The 21327-nt window shown below is 37.5% G+C and overlaps 1 protein-coding gene across 13 annotated transcripts in view; it reads right to left on the bottom strand.

The window, feature by feature from the left end:
• Positions 1–355: 355 nt before the first annotated feature.
• HYCC2 (hyccin PI4KA lipid kinase complex subunit 2) overlaps positions 356–21327 on the bottom strand; it is a 45659-nt gene continuing 24687 nt past the window's right edge. For 7 of the 13 annotated variants that reach the window (XM_086897183.1, XM_086897187.1, XM_086897182.1 and 4 more), the window contains 8 exons: positions 18567–18746; positions 16597–16677; positions 15837–15952; positions 14955–15050; positions 13963–14079; positions 13182–13269; positions 9212–9371; positions 356–3014 (listed from right to left, as the gene is read on the bottom strand). In XM_086897183.1, the coding sequence (XP_086753309.1) occupies positions 2410–3014; positions 9212–9371; positions 13182–13269; positions 13963–14079; positions 14955–15050; positions 15837–15952; positions 16597–16677; positions 18567–18746 (1443 nt within the window). In that variant the 3' untranslated portion in view covers positions 356–2409. Of the gene's footprint in view, positions 3015–7861; positions 8030–9211; positions 9372–13181; positions 13270–13962; positions 14080–14954; positions 15051–15836; positions 15953–16596; positions 16678–18566; positions 18747–21327 lie in introns of all 13 variants that reach the window. The other 6 variants (XM_086897177.1, XM_086897180.1, XM_086897176.1 and 3 more) reach the window with 1 other exon arrangement.

Here is a 21327-nt window from a genome sequence, read left to right on the forward strand (position 1 = left end):
CACATGTACATTTGACTTCCCTATCTGAAGCCAGTAAAGCTGTCTCTTGCCTGAAACAGTTTTGATAGTGTGGGACCCCACACACACAAAAAAAAAACCTTTTAAAAAATGGTTGTAAAATCTGAACTGATGCCAATTTAAGTCTCCTAAAACTTATGGAGTAATGCATCTAATGACAAACACAGAAAGTAGAGAACCTTGATAATGAACAACTTTACTTTTTAAAATAGTAAAATTAAGTAATTCTTAGAAAATCAGCTGACATTCCTGACCTTTTCTTTCCTAAATATCTAAGCAAACTTCCTTTTTGATAGTGTCTACAAAGTATAAACTTGGTACTTCCAGTCATGACTTACCAATTGTCTCCACTAGGAAAATTTTATTTTATAAAGAAGAGTTTAACCATATGCAGCTTTTGACATTTTTACTGAAAAGTAGCTTTATCTTAGCTTTTCCTTAGTTCCATCTGTGCATGACTGGTGGTCCTTAAAAATTAATTTCCATTTAGAAACTGTCAGGTTTTCCTTCTGAAGAGTCTATTTACTCTTTACCTGAATTTCTACATCAGATGCTGCTAAATTCACTTTATGACTGTATGATATGAAACCTAGGCTACCAAAGTGATTCATCAAACCACAAAAAAACTTTCAAATATTTTAATGAATTCTAATGTAATTTTGAAAAGAAAAAATCTATTTGAAATAAAGCTAAAAAAAAAAAAAAAATCCCCACCAAAAGCAACTATCAGCAATACCACACCATGTCATTCATTGTTCTAAATATCTTGAAGTGTATCATTCAAAGAGAGCCTGCTGTTTGTAACTGCTTACATTTATCCTTCACAGTGAAGCCAAAGTGCCCACATAAAAATTGTAACTCTTTCCTGCAGGTTTACAGTTTGTAAACTTCCAGGATATCATACAGGACTTAAGCAGAGAGGATGAGCTTTCCCCATTTCTATCAATCCAAAAAGAGATACAGAGAGATGGAGAGAGAATGCCAAACACCCTCCAGTGTAACCAGAAATGTGCTTCTAAGCAGTGTCCTCTAATGTAAGTACCAGCCAGTGGCCACGCACCAGTCATATACATTCGAGGGTTGGCTCAATGGCACGAGTTCTGAATTTTCTAGAGTAGGGCCAATTCACGAAAATAAGAGTTTAAAAAACTCAAAAGATTATATCTACCAAGGCAATTAAGTGTGATCCTTCTGGGAAAAAAAAAAGGACTGTCAGTACCCCTTTGCACAAACGGCATTGCTAGAAAAGCATTTCACATTGAAGCTTCAGTATTTCTAGCAAACTATTGTCTCTATCCCTGAGACAGCACCTTGAGAGTGTGGTCTGTCTGGACTTCAGGATTGCTCAAATGACTCCATCATTGAATTCAGGGACATTGAGAAAGCAGCTGAAAGAGGTGGGGGTGTCCCAACAGCCATGACACAAAAGACAGCAGCCTGAGAAATACTCTTTACCCGAATACACCTTTCAATTCGGTGATCAGCACCTCACAATAACAACAGCAACAACAAAAATGAAGCAGTGCTAGCCATTATTTCCTGGGGAAGTAGTGTTTCCTTCCCACTTAGAAACCAAATTGCTTTAACAGCATGATGGTGTCTAACTTTTAGTCTAAATGCAGAATGACCCTGTGTCCTGGAGGGGAAGACATGTAACATTACAAATGGCTACAACGCCATTAGAATTGCATTGTAACCTACATTATCAACCTAGAATCCTCTCTCCGAGGGAAAACAGCTTCTTACTATGCATGTCTCAGTTGCTGAACATCAAAAGCTTCTGGGATGAGAGACTGGGGGCAGTCAAGAAAAAACTACCCTCATTTTAATGAAAAAAGTGCTGTAGGCAGCCAGGAGCAGCAATGACAATCCCCTCCCCAGAATTGATTGCACACACTCAGAGAGGTCCATAGTCACACTAGAATCTCTGAGGCACTCCTGGTTCTGAGAAAGACAAGTCAGGATCCAGTAGTCTTTGCAGTACTGTAGACCAAGAAAACAAACCCGTTTCTATTTCTTAACAAAGCCAAAGCATCATCTCATAGGGATCACATTCACCATTTCCGCCGGTGTCTCCAGTCTCACAGTGTTGAAATGGGACTGATCAGCCTACGATGGATTGCACATCACCCAAGGAGAAAGGAAGGCATGGAAAAAGGCATACAGTACATTATATACTGCTTCACAACCATGTTTACAAGGGGGAAGGAGGATGAAGGTGAGGGAAGAATTATTGCTGTTTCAGTAATACAGTATGATAGCTAAACCAAATCAAACAAGATCACAACAGTCAGTATTTTCACACTGTGGGATGATGGTTTATGTTTTGCCTAAGAATAAACTTGCCAGGAATTAAGGGGGAAGAGGGAATACTAAGGAAGGGAGTCCAAGTTACACCTGGGATATCAGCTGCATATTGAAACTTGGAGATCGAGACTGCTTGGTTAGGGGAGCTCCTGGGGAAAGGAGATCTTTACCTTCCCCAGCTTGGCCTAGCCGGTCCTCCTGTAGGCTGATAGTTGAAAACCGATTGGTGTTGCCAGCTGCTAGACTGGTAAAACCTTCTGTACCAGCTCCAACACTGGAGCCTGCTTGGCTGCCATTCACATAGTCAAATGATTTACTGGAGGAAGCACTGGCGGTCCTGATCAGGCCCAAACTGTTGGCTTTTGGCACCACCTGCCCAGCAGGCAGGCTGAGGTGTTTCTTAGTAGGTGTCATCTCAATCATATCTCCATCCAGGTCAGAGGATTGGTGCGTGTACTGCTTTCGAGCTACTGAATCTCGAGGGCTGTCATTGGATTTTGCTGCAGAAGAGGTTTCTTTCTCCTTAGTGGAACGCCCACTTGCTGTTTTCCTTAAGCTGCCCTTCTGGGATACAGAGGATAGAGGTTTGGTCCCAGCTGGCTGGCTGCTGAGGGAAGCTCCCGATGAAAATCCTTCATCAGCATCATTAAGGTTCACAGACTCCTCTCTTCCATTTACATCTTCAGTATCTATTAAGAAAAAAAGAAGCAACCAAAAACCCCCAGACCAATCAGAAAACACAGGATGCATTCAAGTTACATGAAGGCAAAGATGTGCACAGAAGATGAAAACAAACCTCATTTGCTAATCCTTGGATTGCTTGGATTCCACTTGCTTAAATTTTTTTGGATTCTCAGCCTATTTTTCTGCCATATTTAGCAGAATTACAGAGTCTAACAGTAAGTGCTCCCTGCACTTGACTGGCCTTCCATCTACAATACTTTTATCAGTCAGAATATTGGTGCCAAGCTTTGTCTATAAACAAGAATTGGGTCCCATTTGGTTAATTTGTTTTAGCTTGGTCTGCAGATACTGCTACCCATTCTCCTACTACATGCTGTTAAAAAAACCAAACCAAAACAAACCCACCATCCTTTTAGACTATTTTTATCCTATTCTGAGGTAACATCTAAGCATCTCTTCCAGTCAGAGTAAGTTCTGGTGAGTGCTCAGTAAGCTTCAGAATTAGGCTACTTCCTAGGCTAGCAATCACAATGTTCCAACACAGGTAGAAGGCTTCTCTTGTGGGTAACTGGCACTTGGAACAATGCGACCATACCTTCTATTGGAGATGAACCTAATTCCTAGTTGTCTCTTCTCTAAAATTCAATCCTCCCTGAATTTACAGCAATCCCATCCAGGTGCCATATTTGCTATTATCTCAATATCTACATTTTTCAGAGAAAAAAACCAAAGGCAACCCTTGCATTTAGAGAAATTAAATCTCTGAAACACTTTACATTATAGAAGAGGCACTATGCTTTTGACCAGAATCTCAAAGAGAAAATAAAAGCATTACAATATTATTTCTTAAATCCTTATTTTTAAGCCTATAATATGATTAGGGCTGCACACAAATACTTTTTCTCTTTTAATCTTATTCCTGCCTGTTTCTAAGCTCCAAGTTTTCAGAAGAAGTTATTGTTTTAGTAGAAAACTGAGCAGAATTCAAATTTCAAAACTGGAAACAGAGCTACAGTTTTTGCACCATGTATCTCATTTAAATGAGAAAAAGGCATAAATTTTCACCATGTTAGCAAAAAAGGAGTCATTCAGGCTATAAGAATTTTTCTTTTCTTTGTAAAGGCTGTAGAGTCTGATTATTTGGAAGAAATACAGATGCAGCCTAGCTAAAGCCACTGTGGTGCTTTGCTGTTAAGATTGTTCAACCCAGCTTGCTGCCAAGCAAACATATTTAAATCTTTTCTGTGGAATGGGAAAAACATGGTGGCAAGTATCTGAGAGAGTCTGACATTTGAGTGGAAGCTCATGCTCTCATGCTGGGTGTTAGCTAAGGAACATTTTACATTGTGGCAAACAGAATAGACAGAAAGCTTTTGGTACTGTTGCCACCTCTGTGTAGCAGGAATACAGCCTGATCTAATTTCATATTTTTCAGGTGTAATGCAAACTCAAAACTTTACAGGGAGGTTTCATTACTCTGCTCTACATTTACTACTTCTTTTCAGGAATCTTTGCCTTGGAATTACCATTACTGTGCATCAGCCTACAAAAGACACTTAGACATCTCCAAATCAGACCACTGAGTCTCTCCCAAAACAATGCAGAGAGATGATTCTGTAGTTTTCAGTAGTTCCATTTGACTCATTAGACTCCCAGAAGCAGAAAAATAATGTATTTCATTTAATTTCATTTCATGTTACTGCAGTCTTCCTTCCTTGGTTAAGCCTTTTACCTTAGAAAAAGAAGCTCTTCTTCCCAGAGAAATTATTAAAATGAAGGGTGCATTACTTGTTTTAACTTCCTGTAACCAAATTTAAAATACGTTCTCCACTTCCTGACTACCCTCTTTGGTTAAATTAGGCCTTCCTCTTTTCCTTGACACATACCTGTCTTTTCTTGCACTAGACAGTGATATATTTTATCCACATTCCCCCCTCCAGCCTTCCCACACACAGTCAAAAGTACTGATAAAAATCAGACATTACTGGAACATACCAAAAGCAAGACCACTTTTTCAATTAACCAACATTTATGTTTCTTTATATAACCATGCAAAGCTGGATGAAAGCATGTTCAGCTACAAGCAGCAAGAGAAGCAGCTGAAGCCCCCTCTCAAGCCCTTCTTATTCAATGGAAAGATGTGGAACTTGTAAGATGGTATCTCCAGACAACACTACTAAGGTTTTTATTATTACAAGAACGTCAGTAGTTTTTGAAGTTTATGTTAAAACATAAAACATTGCTGAATAACAGGATGCTCAAGTACATGTCCTGTTCAGGGACAGTGAAGCAGAGCAGTTACACTGAAAAAGTGGCATTTTATGCAGAGGATTTAAAGATAAGACTGAGAGGGGTTGTTGCAAGCTTTTGGATGCTGCAGCTATACAGAGGCCCAAGCTGCTCAGCAGTGCTCAAAACTGAAGAAGATAGAGAAGATAACATGCAAGAGAGTTTCTGTGTAGTCAGACCCACATACCTACAGAAGTTCCCAATGGGATTAAAGTAACTCAGCAAATATATTCTTTTCCTAATATATCTTATTTTTTCTGTAAAAACTGCCCTCAGAAATAATAAAAAATGTTTGAGTCCTTACATACTCTGAGAAGAACAAGATGATGTAAAAATAAAGTTTTCTCTTTCTCTTTTTTTTATTCTTTTTTTTTTGTTTGTTTGGTTTCAGTTTTGTTTATGTTCCAATAGACCAATAAGACAATTTCAAAAGGAAACAAATACTCCCTTCCAAATACTCTTTATTTTAAGGCCAAAAGAGAAAGAGACAGTGCAACCCAACAGAAATCATATCCATTGCACTACAGTGTGTATTCAGGACTCTCACTGTTCTTTATCAGAATAAATCTGTCCTCAAATAATTTGCTATTTGTGCATATGCACAACTAGTACCTTAGATACAGACTCAGTGTTCTCCACTGACCCAAAATAGTGCACATAACCACAGCTGCAACCATCCAGAAGCAGAGTATCTTGTACTGCATTACTGAGTCATTCTTGAAGTGTTGTCTTTCTCTATTTAAGAGGTCAAAACACTGATCTGAAGAAGGGATTTTATAAACCTTTTTAAAATTACTTTTAGCATGTTTATCCTTCCTATACTTGAAGACTGAAAAGTCACTAGAAGTGATCAGTCTCTCCTTGTGCTGTTTGACATCAAAGTGGTATTGTTGAGAGGGAATTTTCTGGCTGAAGCTTTCTGTGAAATCAGCATCAGAAAAATGAACAGACCCTTGGATATACACTCACAATTTTACGTTGATAATCAAGCCAAACTCCTTTCCTTGGCTTTCTCCCATATGCTATCAGCTGGAGAACTCAATTTGATCAAGAATGCAATTATACATTGCTAATGTTACAGAAGTAAATGGTATTCAATCCATTTGTATTGAAGTAAAGAATGTAGAATGACGCCTTATCTGATAATATGCCAAATTATATCAATGGCTTCAAACAAGATGAAAATGCATCATCTTTATCAACTTCTCTTCCCACTTCCTGTCTGTCCCAGAAGGTACTCTGCAGTTCAGGCCTTCTCTATATCCTTCAGGTCATGCACATGCAAAGAGTTATAGAACAGAGTAAGATCAAGTGAAAAGTGAATTTAAGAGAAGACAGGATCATTTACTGAGCATGCTCAAATTCGTAAAGCACCAAGAAGATTTGAAAACTGCACTAAACATTTTAAAGCCACTCTCTTCTACAGAAGCATGAGATCCTAATTATTGTTTGATAGCAACTTAAGTGTAACACTTCTGTGGTAACACTGCATTTAAGTCTCAGAATTCTCCAGATTATTGTTTCCTGAAGAACAAATGTAGCTCATATCTGAACGTGCAAATAAATCTCATTTATGATCAACTAATGCTCTTGTAGAGGCTGGAAACAGTAAAGGAATGTTCACATAGAGAAGAAGGCTTAAGATAGGAGAGTACTTGAAAATATGTTCAGCTAAATCTCTAAGAAATCAATTCTCATCTCTGAGTAGAAATAACGATTCAAGTTCAGTACTTGAAACTGTCTCTTTCATCAAGGAAATCATCTTTACTTTGAAGTAGATGAACTTAAGTAAAATAAAATTGTACCATCAACTCTTATCTGCTATTCTTGGCTGCCAAGCAGACCTCTGAAGCCCTACAGCATTTGTATGGACAGGACAACTAAGAACGTCAGCATTAATTGTTTCTAAAGTTTTTAGAAACATGACAACCTCATTTCTTCCTGAAAACACAAGCACTTTTTTGGTGCTTGTAGAGCAGCCAGCTCTAAATGAGTTGTACATATATGCATTTTCAATTACAGGATGACTGAAAAATAAAGCATCAGTAATTGAATACCTGTTTTAGATAGGCTTGACTTCTAATGGCAACAAGAAATTTAATTCTTGAAAATTTAAAAACTGCAGACTAACAAGACACTATTTTAACTAAAATGGAGCCAAATCCATTTCTACTCAGTACTGTCTACTTTTCAGGACTAGATTCATGTTCATCTGGTGCATATTTTTTCTTCTTAGTATCAGATTAAACATGCTCAGTAATAGAAAGTTTCCAAGCAATCCCAAAGCTCTTGGATATTACCACTGTCTTTTTTTTTTGTGCCATGCCAAGCAGTGTTTCACCACACAGATGCAAGCCACAGGCCAGCCCACATGATAACAAAAGGTAGTTCCTGACCTGATGTTAGGTATATAGGGGATGTGTGTATTGCAAAGAAAGCTAATACACCCTGGGATAGCGGAAACACACACTAGAATGGAAAGAAGTTCTGCTTGGGGATAGGGAGCCAGGATCCTCCTCCAGCAACTGCCTCACTGACTTCTGCCTCCTCATCTCTGTCCTACCCTCTGTTGTGGCTGCTGCCAAGGTGGGCTCCGGGAAGCCATGCTCAGGGGTCCTGCGCATCAGCACCTCCCCCTCTTGCTCACGTTTGATCCCTAGGTCTGTGGAGCCGTGTTGGATCGGTGAGCCAGGAATGCTTGAGTCAGCCTCGATTGAGAAGTCAAAGCCATCTGGGATTCAACATATAACATTTTAGTGCTTTTCTATTCCTTTCTTGGCATTCCAACCCAGGCAGGGAAAATAGAAAGTTTATGCGGACACGGAACGAACACAACACACTACCCATGCTTAGTTCAAAGTGGTGAGAACATCCACAGAAAGGGACAGGTGGGCTGTACTGTAGACCAGAGACCAGCAAATGAATATAATGGCAACTACACTGAAGACAAACATGACGCAGAGTCCTTAAAACAGGAGACCACTACTTGTTTTCCTGGACATCCTGATTCAGCTGAAGACCAGAGGTCATCAAATCCTTTTGCACATGACCAAGAAGAATAACAAAAAATAAAAGGGGAAAGAAATGTACCACAGGAAAATATGTAATTCCTGTTTTCAGACTTTTTACCCTCAGTTGATTCTTACGTTAATCTCCTTTTTACCTTCACTGATTTATGCAGCTTTTTTAAACTAATGTTTTATACACGGAGTAACAAAGCTTTACAAGTTGAAAAAGTGATTTCAAAGCAAGTTTTTTGCTACACCTACACTGAAGATGTCATCACATCAAGGTAAAGATCACTTTATTTTTTTTCTTCATACAGTCAAGCCTGCTTCCACATGATGTAAGTACTCACTGAAGAAAGACCCAGTCTAAACTATCCAAACCTATTTTATAGCCCCCCAATAATTGGGTCATATGATGGTAGGTGTGATGTTCAGTTTTTCCCTCTCCCACTGCCATCAGTAGCTTTAGGCAGCTCGAATCCTATTAAAGTCTAGATGTTAGCATTCATTCCCTGAGCTATTTACGATGGGAGGCAGTTGAGTTTTAGTGTAGATTAAACAAAGAACTCAAATTCTAAGCCACACGTTACCCCGACAATTTCATACTGTGTTATATGGAGAAAAAAGAAGTCTTATTAAACATTTTCCAGTTTCTCCATTTCCTCATCTACCTCAATATTTATCACAAAATCAAAACCAAAACGAACACCCAAAATAGTCATGTTCATGCAGTTGCTCTGAAGATGTAAAATATTATATACTACTATGGAGTATCACCTACAAAAACAAACAAACAAAAAGCCCCCCCCAAATGTTCTGTAAACATTCAAACTCAGAAGCCAGATTACAGGGATGATGATGATTACAGTACATTGTAACAGGTGCTCCTGGCAGAGAAAGCTCACCTTCCCTTCTCCAGCGATGACGACGGATAGAAGCTGTTGTAATAGCACTCCGAGAAATTCTTGGGACCGTTGGAGTAACTTCTACTTTCAGTACCTTCTGGCCTTCTTGTGATGCATCAGGAGCATCAAAAGGCAGCGAATTCTTCATGGCATTTGCAACCTAAGACAAAAGTAAGATGCTGTACTACTACTGTCCTTCACTGCACTAATGGCAATATTGGATCTCTTGCTGGGTACAGAAAGCAGAACAAGCAACAACTGGTAATTATGCCAGATTCCCCTCAAGATGGATGACCCCATGCCCAGGAATCAAAGTTGACTACATGGAAAAGCTCATCACAAACCTATTCGCAAAACCAGAGTTAATTTTCTCAATTTTTTGAGGTAATTTATTTTGTTCTATCTTTGCCATCTGTAGTGACAGACATAAACAGCACATACAGGACAGTCTCAATCCAAACCATTTAGGTTTTATGACAAGAGTGTCAATAAAACTAAGTCACAGCCCAAGCCAATGCAAACAGTGGACTTGTGCACAGGGGGACAGGGCTGATTTCCACCACACCTTTCCCTATACCACTCTCCACCCCACCCTAAAAACAACCCCAACAGAACCTAAACAAAGGGATTAGACTGCAGGTATTTTTGAGATTTATTTAGGGAAAAAAAAAAAAATTTGCATCCTAAGCAATGAGCATCAAGTTATTAAAAGACTCTTATTTTTATTAAACCTGTATTTTTTTATTGTAATAGCCTATTATAAAGTCAAAAGTTATGTTTTGCAGCTTTGAGGAGAACAAGTGGCTTCTTTTGGCTTTGATGTTTTAATTGCTTCTTTTAAGTTTCCCATAAAATGCCTTTGGGATTAGAGTTTACTTTAAAAAAGACAAAAACAACTTTCAGTGATGTTTCTTACTTTACAAGTAAACTGTTCAACAAAAGTGAACTTGTGTACCAGCTCCAGAAAAGCAAACTGGTTCTCTGTGACATGTGCAATATTCAACAATAACAAAGCTGATGCACACAAAGTACTACTTAAAACTTCAAAATCCACCAAAACCACAACCCATAAAATGAATACACCTTGATTTTCCAAAATCTTCTACTCACTGAAGTTTCTACCTCTTTTGAATAGATACCCTTGTCAGTATACAAAAAAAAAAAAAAAAACAACTAAAAATTCATCGCAAAAGGCTTCCACATCATGACCAGAATCGTGACAGAGCATTTCTGCTTGCTGAACCTTTTAACAGCTGGCCCTTTCTAGCAGCACAAACTGTACTTCTGGGGACTGAGGAAAACCATATGGAGATAAAAATCAATGCAACAGTAAATCTAAACAACCAGTCTGAATGAGTCACAGTCCTTGTCTGACAAAAACACCCTCAAAACCATGATCTTTCAGGATGCAAAAACACTTGCTCACGATGTCTAATCCAGAACTGAAAGGCAGGAAGACAAACACACAGCGCAATACAGACTTGGCAAGCCAAGTCTGCAGCTATCAATGACAATGGAAGGTTGGTTTCAGGCCAGACATCCACTCTTGCCTACCAGAAAGAAGCTCTAAGGAAAGAACATTCAATAAGAGCAGTAAGTGCATCAATAAAATACATTGGAAAAAGCTGCTGTCACAAGAGGGACTTGCTGATCCATGGTTCCTGTGCACTGCACTTGGAAAGCCTGTGTCTTTGCTCTGAAAACTGGGATTTCTGTCTGAAAAATATGCATAACTCTTTGTTCAGAGGAAAAGACTGCGTGGAACCAGTCTCTTTCCCAGGTCCAAGGTGTATTAATTCTGACACTTAGTGATTAGGTGATTAGGTTGTCTCTGTAGAAATTCTCAGGTTTGTTCACCAGTGCCTAGTGTTTGTTAACAGAAATACTCTTCTTTAACCAGAAAAGGCTTTCCCTTGTGTTACTTCCTGCCCTTTCCACTGCAGTCCCTGGGTAAGAGCTGGAATAGAATACCACTTCTACATAACAGATGTTTCATAGCTTTCTGATGTTGCTTTTCCACTTGTTTTTTTTAACCTTAGGTTGTTTTTTCCTACAGGAAATAAAACCCAGTATAAATAAGAGCATGGATCTATTAAATGGTCAGAAATGTTTCTCCAAGAAACAAACTAAGGGATCATGATGTTTCTCGTAATGATGACTGATGGTATTCCCATAATTACACAAATAAGTACTTGAATACAGGTATCTAAAAATAATCCTAATGTGGGGGTTTGCCTGCATATTAAATAGACTTCAAAGAATTTGCTGCTCTTAGGAAATCCTAGGCAGAAGCTGAATTAGCAACTTACCTGTGAAGGATCCCAGATATTTATTTGATGCTAGTAGTTTTAGGTTTAAAATACAGACTTTTACAATGCTGCTAAATTATACACATCTCCTGAAGAATGCAAGGAGAGGAAAGGGCTCCAGTCTTTGAGAAAGTCAAATTGTTTGCATTTATAACATTAGGGGAAAGACATGCAAATATTTTTTCTAGTAAAACGGACTACTTCTTGAAGAGACTTTTTAAAATGTTAGTAAAACAAGACAAGAAGCAGGCAGCGATCAGAGTATTAAAAAGAAACCCCTCCCCCAATAAGCCTGCATGCATATGCAGGAAAAAGCTGACAACCAGGAAGGGGTAAAAACTGGTGATGTCATGATGTCACCAAACAATTGGATAGAGAATCAATAGGAGCTTTGGAAAAAAGCCAAAGACATTCTAGAAGATTCTTACAACTAAAGTAATCTCTAAGGACAAACTGATTAAAAATGAACAATGAAAACTAAAAATTGTCACATCATCAAGTTCCAGATCCTCCTACACACTTTTCAAATGTAGTAGTTTGATAGGATGGCCCAATTCAGCAGGTTCAATATTTAATTTAAAACTTTCAATCTGATGGAGTGATGAGTCATTTCCAAAAGGAACCAACTATTATAATAATTCAATGGATATCAGGCTTTTTAAATGCAGTGATGTCAAAAAGCCTGTAGATAAATTTTACGGCCAATATTTCTACATTAGGAGAATAATTTTATGCAATTTAGTTCAGAAAAGAGTGATCTCAGATTGCCACATAAAAAGATTTTTGCCAATCCACTCCTTCATCAGTTATGTAAAAAGCAGTGACATTTTACTGCTGTTAGTTCAGAGAAGGACTAAAGGCTTCTAGCCACAATTTTAATGCAGAAGTTGTAACAGCAATCTAATTTACTTTATTCTCCTTAATTTTTCCCTCTTTTTATTCTCATTCCTACATCTGACAAAAATGTCTCCTTTCTTTCTTTCTACCTCCTCCTCCTTCCCAATCACATCCACCTGCATCCAGCCCAGTTTCACCACTTTTCCCATTTCTCTCTTTTCATGATTGGAACAGCAAATACAATGAAAATTGAAAAAGTCCCCATCCCAATCAGTCCTCCATTTTATTTCTGTTCCTCCAAACAAGGTAAAGACTAAGAACTGTGTGATTTATCAAACAAAATCTGGCAATGACTCTTGGATTGGATGTCCTTTTCACTTTCAGCTGTATCCTGCTGTTGCTTTCTCTACTTTTTTATCAATTAAAACCCACAGCTTATTCTCAACCCTGATGAAGGTCTAAAAGCAAACACCTTTTTTTGCAACCAATGCCTTATATCACACAACTATTCAGTTAAGCTTCTTTGAACCACTCATCAGTAGCTTATACCAAAACAGTCTAAACATTTAGAGCCAACTGTAATACATTAGCAAAATCCTAGCTTTCAGTCTCAATGAGTCCTACAAGCTTCCAACACCCTGGCTTAATACTCAGTGGAAAAAGTATGGTATAAATAGCTACGTTGCAAAGACCAGCTGTTAACAAATCACTTGCATTTGATAGTGCAGTGAATAGACACAAAAGCTTTCATTACCAGTCCACTTCAGAAACACATCCATACTCCTCTTGACCAAGCCCATAAATTATAATGGATTGTTTCTTACCAGCAGGGGCTGTGAGTAGAGTTCAAGCTGTGCTCTGTAAATTATATCCTCCAATACCTCCTGGCCAAGCTCCCACTGACCATTATATCTAAAAAGTAAAGACAGATATTTATCTTCCACATCTTATGAAAACAAACTTGTCCTTTTTTCTGCCCAAATCCAGCTTTGCACTTCTCAATTTACATAGGAAATTCATCAACTGTAGGTACACCCCAGAGTACAATCACTTCTTTTAACACTACAATGAATTTTATCACCTTGTTGGTGTAACAAGAAAGCTGTTCCATGTTCCCTCCAAAGAAGACAAAATTGATGCCATAATCAGGACAAACTTTAAAAAAATGGGCTCAATATGCAAACATTAATGCTACTGATCAGGACTGAATTTGCACCAGAAGAGTATTTTTGCTACCTCAGATGCTACTGACATTTAAGTCATCATTAAGACATCTTAATTTCATCAGTTTGTCTTGGCATCCAAGCTCATCATGTTTGTGAACAGAAGGTATCTGTGGTAGTGGCAAGGTGTAAAAAGCTGAAAGCAAAAGCCTAACTCTCTGTAGCACCTACTGCTGGCCCTTCATCACCTAATTCACTGCTGACAAAAATATTTTCAGATTATCTGTTGGCTGAATAAGCAAGTAACGGGAAATACAGTAATTGAGTACAAACGTGTTATGAGTCTAATTATTTTTTTCAATTATCAAACAAGTAGCATTTATATTTTAATTCATGTAAAAGCAGACCTTTCTCCTTAAGTAAGAAAACTCTGTTCACTTACATGGCATAATAGACACCTGTGAGCAGCTGCACCATGAAGTCAGGGTCTAACACCACTCTACCACAGTGTTCCTTCCAGCGTTTCTCATGCTGCCGTGGAAATCCACTCACACACAGCCTAAAAACAACACCACCATTACAAGAAAGTATTAACTCCACAAAGACTACAAAAGTCTTTGTTACAGGGATTTTAGTTATTTTCAAATTTATTTTTGAAAACAAATACACAACACAGAACATTCTTATCTTGCATTCCTAATCATTAGAGCAGTGCCTTGATATGCAGCCCACTGATAGTCCAGTGTTACTCCCATGTAGCCAATAATTCCACCTGTTCTCCTCAAATCATAACCAGCTTCTACAGAACAAGGGTGACAAGATGTTCTCTCCTACCAGCCAGGAGACTCTCCCTAAAATTCAGTAACTGAAACCAATTTCCTTTAAAGGAAACATTTCAGTGGTACAGAAGAGAAGTATCCCATCTAATGTATGATGACAGCATGCAGTCACCTTATACCTAAAGTCAGATAACACACACACTGTAGTCTTGGGAACTGCCCTCAGCTGCCTTGTAAGAAATATTTCTGACCCTTGAAAAAGGGGCCTGCATTCCCATATACTGCCTACATTAAAAGCAGCATAATTGATTATATCCTTATTGCATCAGTTTACTACCTGAATCTTCATCATGGAAGCAACACATGGCCACTGAAACATAGCAACTGCGGCACTTAACTCCAAAACAACAGAAATCCCTTGCATATAAAGTGTTGTCTTGTTTCTCTACTCAAAGAACAAATTTTCAATTTTCTAATTTTCAGATGCAGGAAAATTATATATATTTGGCAAACTTAGCACAGCCACAACTCAAGTGAAAATGATGGAAGCATACCAAGAACCAATCCATCCCCATCAGAAAGCACTTTTCTTTACTGGATGAATATTTAAAAATCTAGATGACCCTGAAGACTACTTCAAAGGCAAGTGTCTCACCTGGAACCCATTGTACAAAGTGACTGGTAAGAAGAAGCAGGCATGTAGACAATAGCTGAATTGTAGCACAGCATAAGAAAGCTCAGCACCTCAAACCTGAAAAATAAAGAGCAAAATCTTGCATTGCTTATATTCCTCATATTTCACTGAAATTTAACACAAGAAATCTACAATTCAGTCTCCAAGAGCACCCCACAGGAAGAAGTGTCAGAAGTAAACACCCAAATCCTTTAATCCTTTTTCATTGTAATTCACTAACTTGAAATGTGCTATCAAAGGTTCACTATAAACACTTAAATGTATTCTTCTGAAAATCCTGAAAGCCATTAGCATATGCAGGAACTATAAAGGAAACGAGATACACAGAATATTTGGACAGTTATAGGAGTGGAAATGTCTGCGATGCATTCAGAATTGTTTTATCAGTTTTCCCAATGCTGTCTTTAGACACAGGTAAAGCTGGCAGTCATTAAACAGCAGGGAAATTTCTCTCCCTGGTTCTGTCTATCCACTTAGCTCCATTCCCTTTTTCCAGTTGAAAAAGGAGTCACAGCTCCTGATCCAAAGCTGACTTCTGTTACACTTCCAGGAAAAATTGAATCGACAGCCATAAAACCAAAGATATTCTTTGCAGACACAGAAGTGACAGAGAAGTTATTCTTCAAAATTAACTAGCAGAACATACAAGGATGGAAAAAAGAAAAAGAAAATTATACCTCAAGATTACTAAGGCTGTTCTCTAGATTTACTGCTAAGGCTGTTCTCTAGATTTATTTCTGAGCACTTTATGCTGAGAAGGACTGATCACAAAATATTTTTGTTTTGTTTAAGGACTTGTCTCCCTAGTGAAGCACCTTTAATATTTAGAGTACATCCACCTACCGGTTCTGTGCTGTGAAGGTTTCTCTTTGAGGGTGAAGATCGCTGTAAACTACTCTGATAAGATCATGCTGACTTAACGCTCCTTCAGTTAAAGCCATGGATCCAATGGTAGAGGGCTAGAAGTAAGTGGCGGGAGAAAGAAGGAAGGAGGGGCACAAGAAGTTAAATTGTAAGTATGAATTCCCCAAAAGCATTAAAACTCCCAACTACTGAAGGCAAAAGACACACTTATCTTCTGATCTGTAAAAATGAAGATTACTCCAGAGTACAATAAATCCAAAAACATTACCTCGTTTCGTTGTGATAAAGTGCACACACTTAATAAAGTAATACAGCAGGTGAGAGACATTTTCAACCTTGATTCTTACATATCCATCTACAGTAAGTTTGTCCTAATCACACAGACTTTTTGACCAGAAACAGTAATGAAAGAAAAACACAATTCCAAGTTCTAACTGAGCTAAGTAGGAGTTAGAAGGAAGACTACTTTTATGCTAGCATGCAAGAGGCAAAAAAACACAGTTGCAACTACAGTATAACTAACCTCTATTAAAAATGGGCAGTCAGCAAAGATTTTTTTTAACATTTATATTCCTGTTCTTCTACAAATTCTATGGCATTCTATTACACTAACTACAAGCTACAGACATTGAAAACTTACTGCAACAAGATGCATCTAAAATGGCCTGTGGCATCAAATGGATCCAGTTTCCATTCCTCTAATAGATCCAATTCTAATTTACCACAGCAGCACTCTTACCTCATGGTATATTGAGGGTTTAGACAACGAAGGGATGGTGAAAGACAAAACTTTGTTGTTTCCATCTTTGTCAGCAATTTCCTGCATTAAAAACAAAACCAGGACTCAAACACAAGTAAGGAGATAGAAGTTGGATTAACTTTCAGCTCTTAGAAGGAATTAAAGAAATAAGTTAGATGTCCTGATCTGATAAGACTACTAACACTATAAGCACCTAGGACTTTGTGCATCTGCAGAATACCAACAATACCAACATACATATTTATTAAATGGGAAAAGACCTCTATCACAAACTGTTCTGCAGAATTAGTGTGCAATACTTAAAAGAACCCCAGCACTGGCTCTTTGATGAGTGAGACTAAAGATACTGACACAGAAGGGCTGATGAGTCACTTGCTGACAATGGGTAGTATTTCATAATAAATGCACCACAGAGAAAAGGTGAAATCAAGGGGACTGGCAAAGTTTCCTCAGGAGGAAACACACAAAATGTTTTCTTCAAAGGCTTTCAAATGGGTCAGATTTTGTAGTTGCTAGGCTACTACATAAGCAAACCCTGCAGTTTTTAAAGAAAATATACTAGGAACAATTACACAAGACTTACACCAAAAAGGAGCTTAAAATCCTGCCTTTGCACTTTGTACAGCAAATTTTTAAACAATAAGCTCCAGTCATTCCAGTTTATGTAAATGTTTAGCCCAAGGTAGCTCAGTACTTGCAGCAGGCTTCAAGGATTATAACAGGAGGATGGCTGACAGAATTTGTCAGAACACAGATTTCTTTATCCTTTTCACTTTCTAAGCATGTAGAAAATAACTTCACTCTCGGGATATGTGCAGAAAAATATCAGCTTCACTAAAGATAATAAATAGTGGAAGCCACTGTTCTTTTTGAGGTCACTTTCCTTCTGAATATAGAGAGAATGGAGAAATTGCCATCCTTAAAAAATATGAATCACCAACATGACTTTCAAATGAACTGCAGAATATTCATGAAAAAAAGGGAGAAAAGATAAATGTGCTACTTCAACCCAATAAACACAAAAAATCCAAGCAGTTTCCAGTGTTTTTCTTCTATCAGAATACATTTAAAATAACTACATCTTCCAGTCCTTAGAGCTCATCTCCAGACACATAACTAGAATACATTTTATTTTTTAAGTTTCACAGTTTGGCTATTATGTGTCATGTGTAGAAATACAGTCCACAATTTAAAGGAGGGGTTTACTATAACATTAGAGGGAAGGGTGATACTTCAGCAAAGTACATTTTAAGGTCCTATACCACAGAAATTCCCACTAGAGAACGTCTCTTGTGGCAGTATTGCTGAATTTATCAAACAGCCTCATAACATTATAAAAGTAAATATTTCCAGGCTAGGCTAAGGACGTAAAAAACTGCTTTTATATCCAACAGCCAAATTTAATGATTTACAGTTACTTTTACTTATTCTTAAAACCACAGTTCCCCTCAAAATAATTATCTGACTCAAATGTAAACATGCATGTATCTGAGTGCTCACATACAGAGTGGCTTCACCTCCAAACTACCCTCAAAAAAGACACATTCAGAGTACGTGGGAGGGCAGGGGTAGTGACAAATCAAGACTGACTAAGCATATGAGCCTGACAACCATTAAAAGTTGTATTTTGCAGCATTAAGAAGGGCTACCTAATTTCCTTACAAACAGAAGTATATAAAAGTTAAATAGAGAAAACCCATGAGATGATCCTTTTTGGTGAAAATGTTTTTTCCAAAAAAGGTAATTATAAACAAAAAAAATTATTTTTGCAAACACATTTTTACTAAACCTTCATTACATTATGCTTTTCTCCATATTAAACACACTTTCCATTAAGTGTATTTTAATTTTAAATATGTTGTTCCAATAATTTACTTTATTCCTAGGGGTCAGTGATGCAAAACTTCAGCTCAAAGCTTTCCTCAGCCATTCCCCCTCATCTCACTTACCAGGTTGTAAATGCCAAGCAGCAATGCTTCAATGCAACCATTACTCTGCCTATCCCTGCTGGCAGTGAGACGCAGATAAACCCAGATCAACTCTGGCAAAAACTGCAGCGTGAATCTCTTGAGCCGAACTTCAGAACTCCGATAAAGTTCAAAGAGCTGGTGGCAAACAGGCTCCAGGAGCTGTGGAAAGGCAAGAAAGCTAATCACTCACTGGTAGGCTTCTCTAACAAGGGAGAGTGAAATAACAAATCTAGGGACTATATCATATAGCTACTGCAGTCAGTAAAAATTGCATTCCCTGATGACAAGTGTGAATGGATCACCCTGGTATCTGCATTCTGTTTAAGGAGATCCATAAGGACAGACCTTAAGGTCTTGAGGGGCACTGGTATGCAGTATTTGGACATGTGGCCACTACCATGTGTGCTTTGAGAAGGTTCTTCTCTAGGGATGTCAGTACAAGATTTATTTTCATTACACGTGGTTTGAACTATGTGCACCGTAAAACTTTAGTGCAGTTGTAAGATCTATGAAAGTACAAAGTTTACAGATCAGCTGCTAATGACAAGCCAATAGACAGAAATATTAATTAATTTCATATCTACACCTATTGAGTCTCAAAACCAATAACTGAGCATGTTCATTACAATGCAAACTGATCTTTTAATTTTGAGTTGCACTTCAGGTTTCAGTACAAGAATGAGAAAAAAGGCCCCTATCAAGTCAGTGTGATAAAAGCATGAGGTAAACCTGCCATTTTAAGAGCTTACAATGCTAAACCAATACCCAAGATGCATCCATGGAACTATTAGGGAACAGAAGAAAAAGCAGAAAGAACCACACTAAACAATCTCATTCTTTCCCAAGACTAATCAAGCTTTTATTACCAAACTCAAAATTTGAGGGGAAAAAAAAATTGAAAAAAAAATTGAAATTTCCAAGACAAATTTTTGTAAGGTTTGTGAGCACTATCTAATATTGTGTTGTGCCAAATGGGATTATCTGACATAAAGAAAATATTTCTGGGATTCACTGTCCAAAAAGACAGAGGCATAATGTAACCTAAGGCATGCATATTCATATAGAAGAGCTACAGAGTCAGAAAAATAGAGGCTAGAATCTCAAGTCCTCTTTCTAACAGTACATGCTTCATGCAACTCTTACACATACAGATTAGATAAGACATATATGACCCCTCTTTTACTCCCAGGCATATGCACTTTAGGACTTTCAGAGCATTAGCTCTTTCATGGACTTTGATGCATTCTTTTTTCATTCATTTGTCTACTCATCATAATCACAGTACCACAAAGTTCCTGTAGAATTGAGGGTCACACTTTTCCTACACTGCACAAAGATATATTTCTGTGGTTTATTGTGAACCATCCATCCCATTAAAAAACTTAGGAGTCTCTTGCTAACAGCAGAGGAATCAACATTTCTGCAAGTGAATAGTCTGAATGTTTGATAAATGTGCAATGCCATAAAGCTCTATGAATGTACAATTTCACATATCTATATTTACACTTAGATATTTTACACTGGTATATCACAAACATAAAACATAAATTTGACAGAATTATCTATTAAGGAAGCATCACCCAGGAAACAGTTTCATTTCCAACACACAATATTCTGGTCAATGTAGCACACCATATTTAACCACTGATTACGTAAGCCATAACATGACATTTACGTAAAATAAAATTCAGCTGTCAGAGAAATCTCTTCTTAAACAAGGCTGTGGTATAAGTACCTTGTGTAACAAGGCTTCTGATTGACAGACCTGTTACTCTAAGCTACAAGCCAGCATTTCCAACAGAAGGAAAGAGAGACTCTACAAGGAGAATGAAGAAAGATGACGTTGATACAGAATGAGAGAAATCCAGTCATTTAGACTAAATGGATTTTTACAAGTCATATACATGTCTATCTATACACATACACATCTATATTTACATGCATGTATATAAAGACATACAGACAGACAGACAGATACAGACAGAAAATAGCCAACCACTTAGTTTTGGCTTGGAATCTAAATGAAATTAGAAGCCTGCAAAGCTTCTATTACAATCATTTTAAGGAAAAAATGGTATAGCTTTCTGATAGTATATTTATTCCAGTATTTCATACATGTTTAGTAGCACTTTATGTTCAAAAGAGGCGGAAGTACATTCTGTCTTAATATCTACTTAGTAGAAACTCTTATCTAAAAGTGACAATAATTATTAAAACCAAGTGTTACAGTAAATGTTCAAGTCCTTAGAAATAGAACTGTGTCCTTGCTTTATAAAAGGCCTAATACATTCCAGATGTTCAAATTTGGAAAGTGGTTACTAAGCAATTCAGACATCACTAAATAAATTTGTAAATTTTTTTTTTAAAAGAAGGTATGATCAAGAAGAGAACAGAAAGAAAAAAAAGAAATCTCTGAAAACAAAACATGGAAGCATATCTGCTGGGAGATGACAAGTGCAAGAAAAGCCAAAAATACTATCTGAAACCAGATATATACAATGGCAATGCTATAAATAGTACTTCTGTTAGATTAGAGATGACAGCAGCCCAAAGCTGTTTCCTATTTGAAATTAGCCAGTCTAATCCAAGTCCCATTAAAAACAGTGGAAAAGAAAAATTTATTTATTTTAGCTAAGTCAGATGACACTCAACCAAAGAGCTACTAAGTTTATTCTACCTACTTCCAAATGAAAATTTTATAAAATTTAAGTAAAGACTAGGGAGACATGCTCCCTAGAAA

Source organism: Cyanistes caeruleus, chromosome 7, assembly GCF_971803275.1.
Source record: "Cyanistes caeruleus chromosome 7, bCyaCae1.hap1.1, whole genome shotgun sequence".
NCBI lineage: Eukaryota > Metazoa > Chordata > Aves > Passeriformes > Paridae > Cyanistes > Cyanistes caeruleus.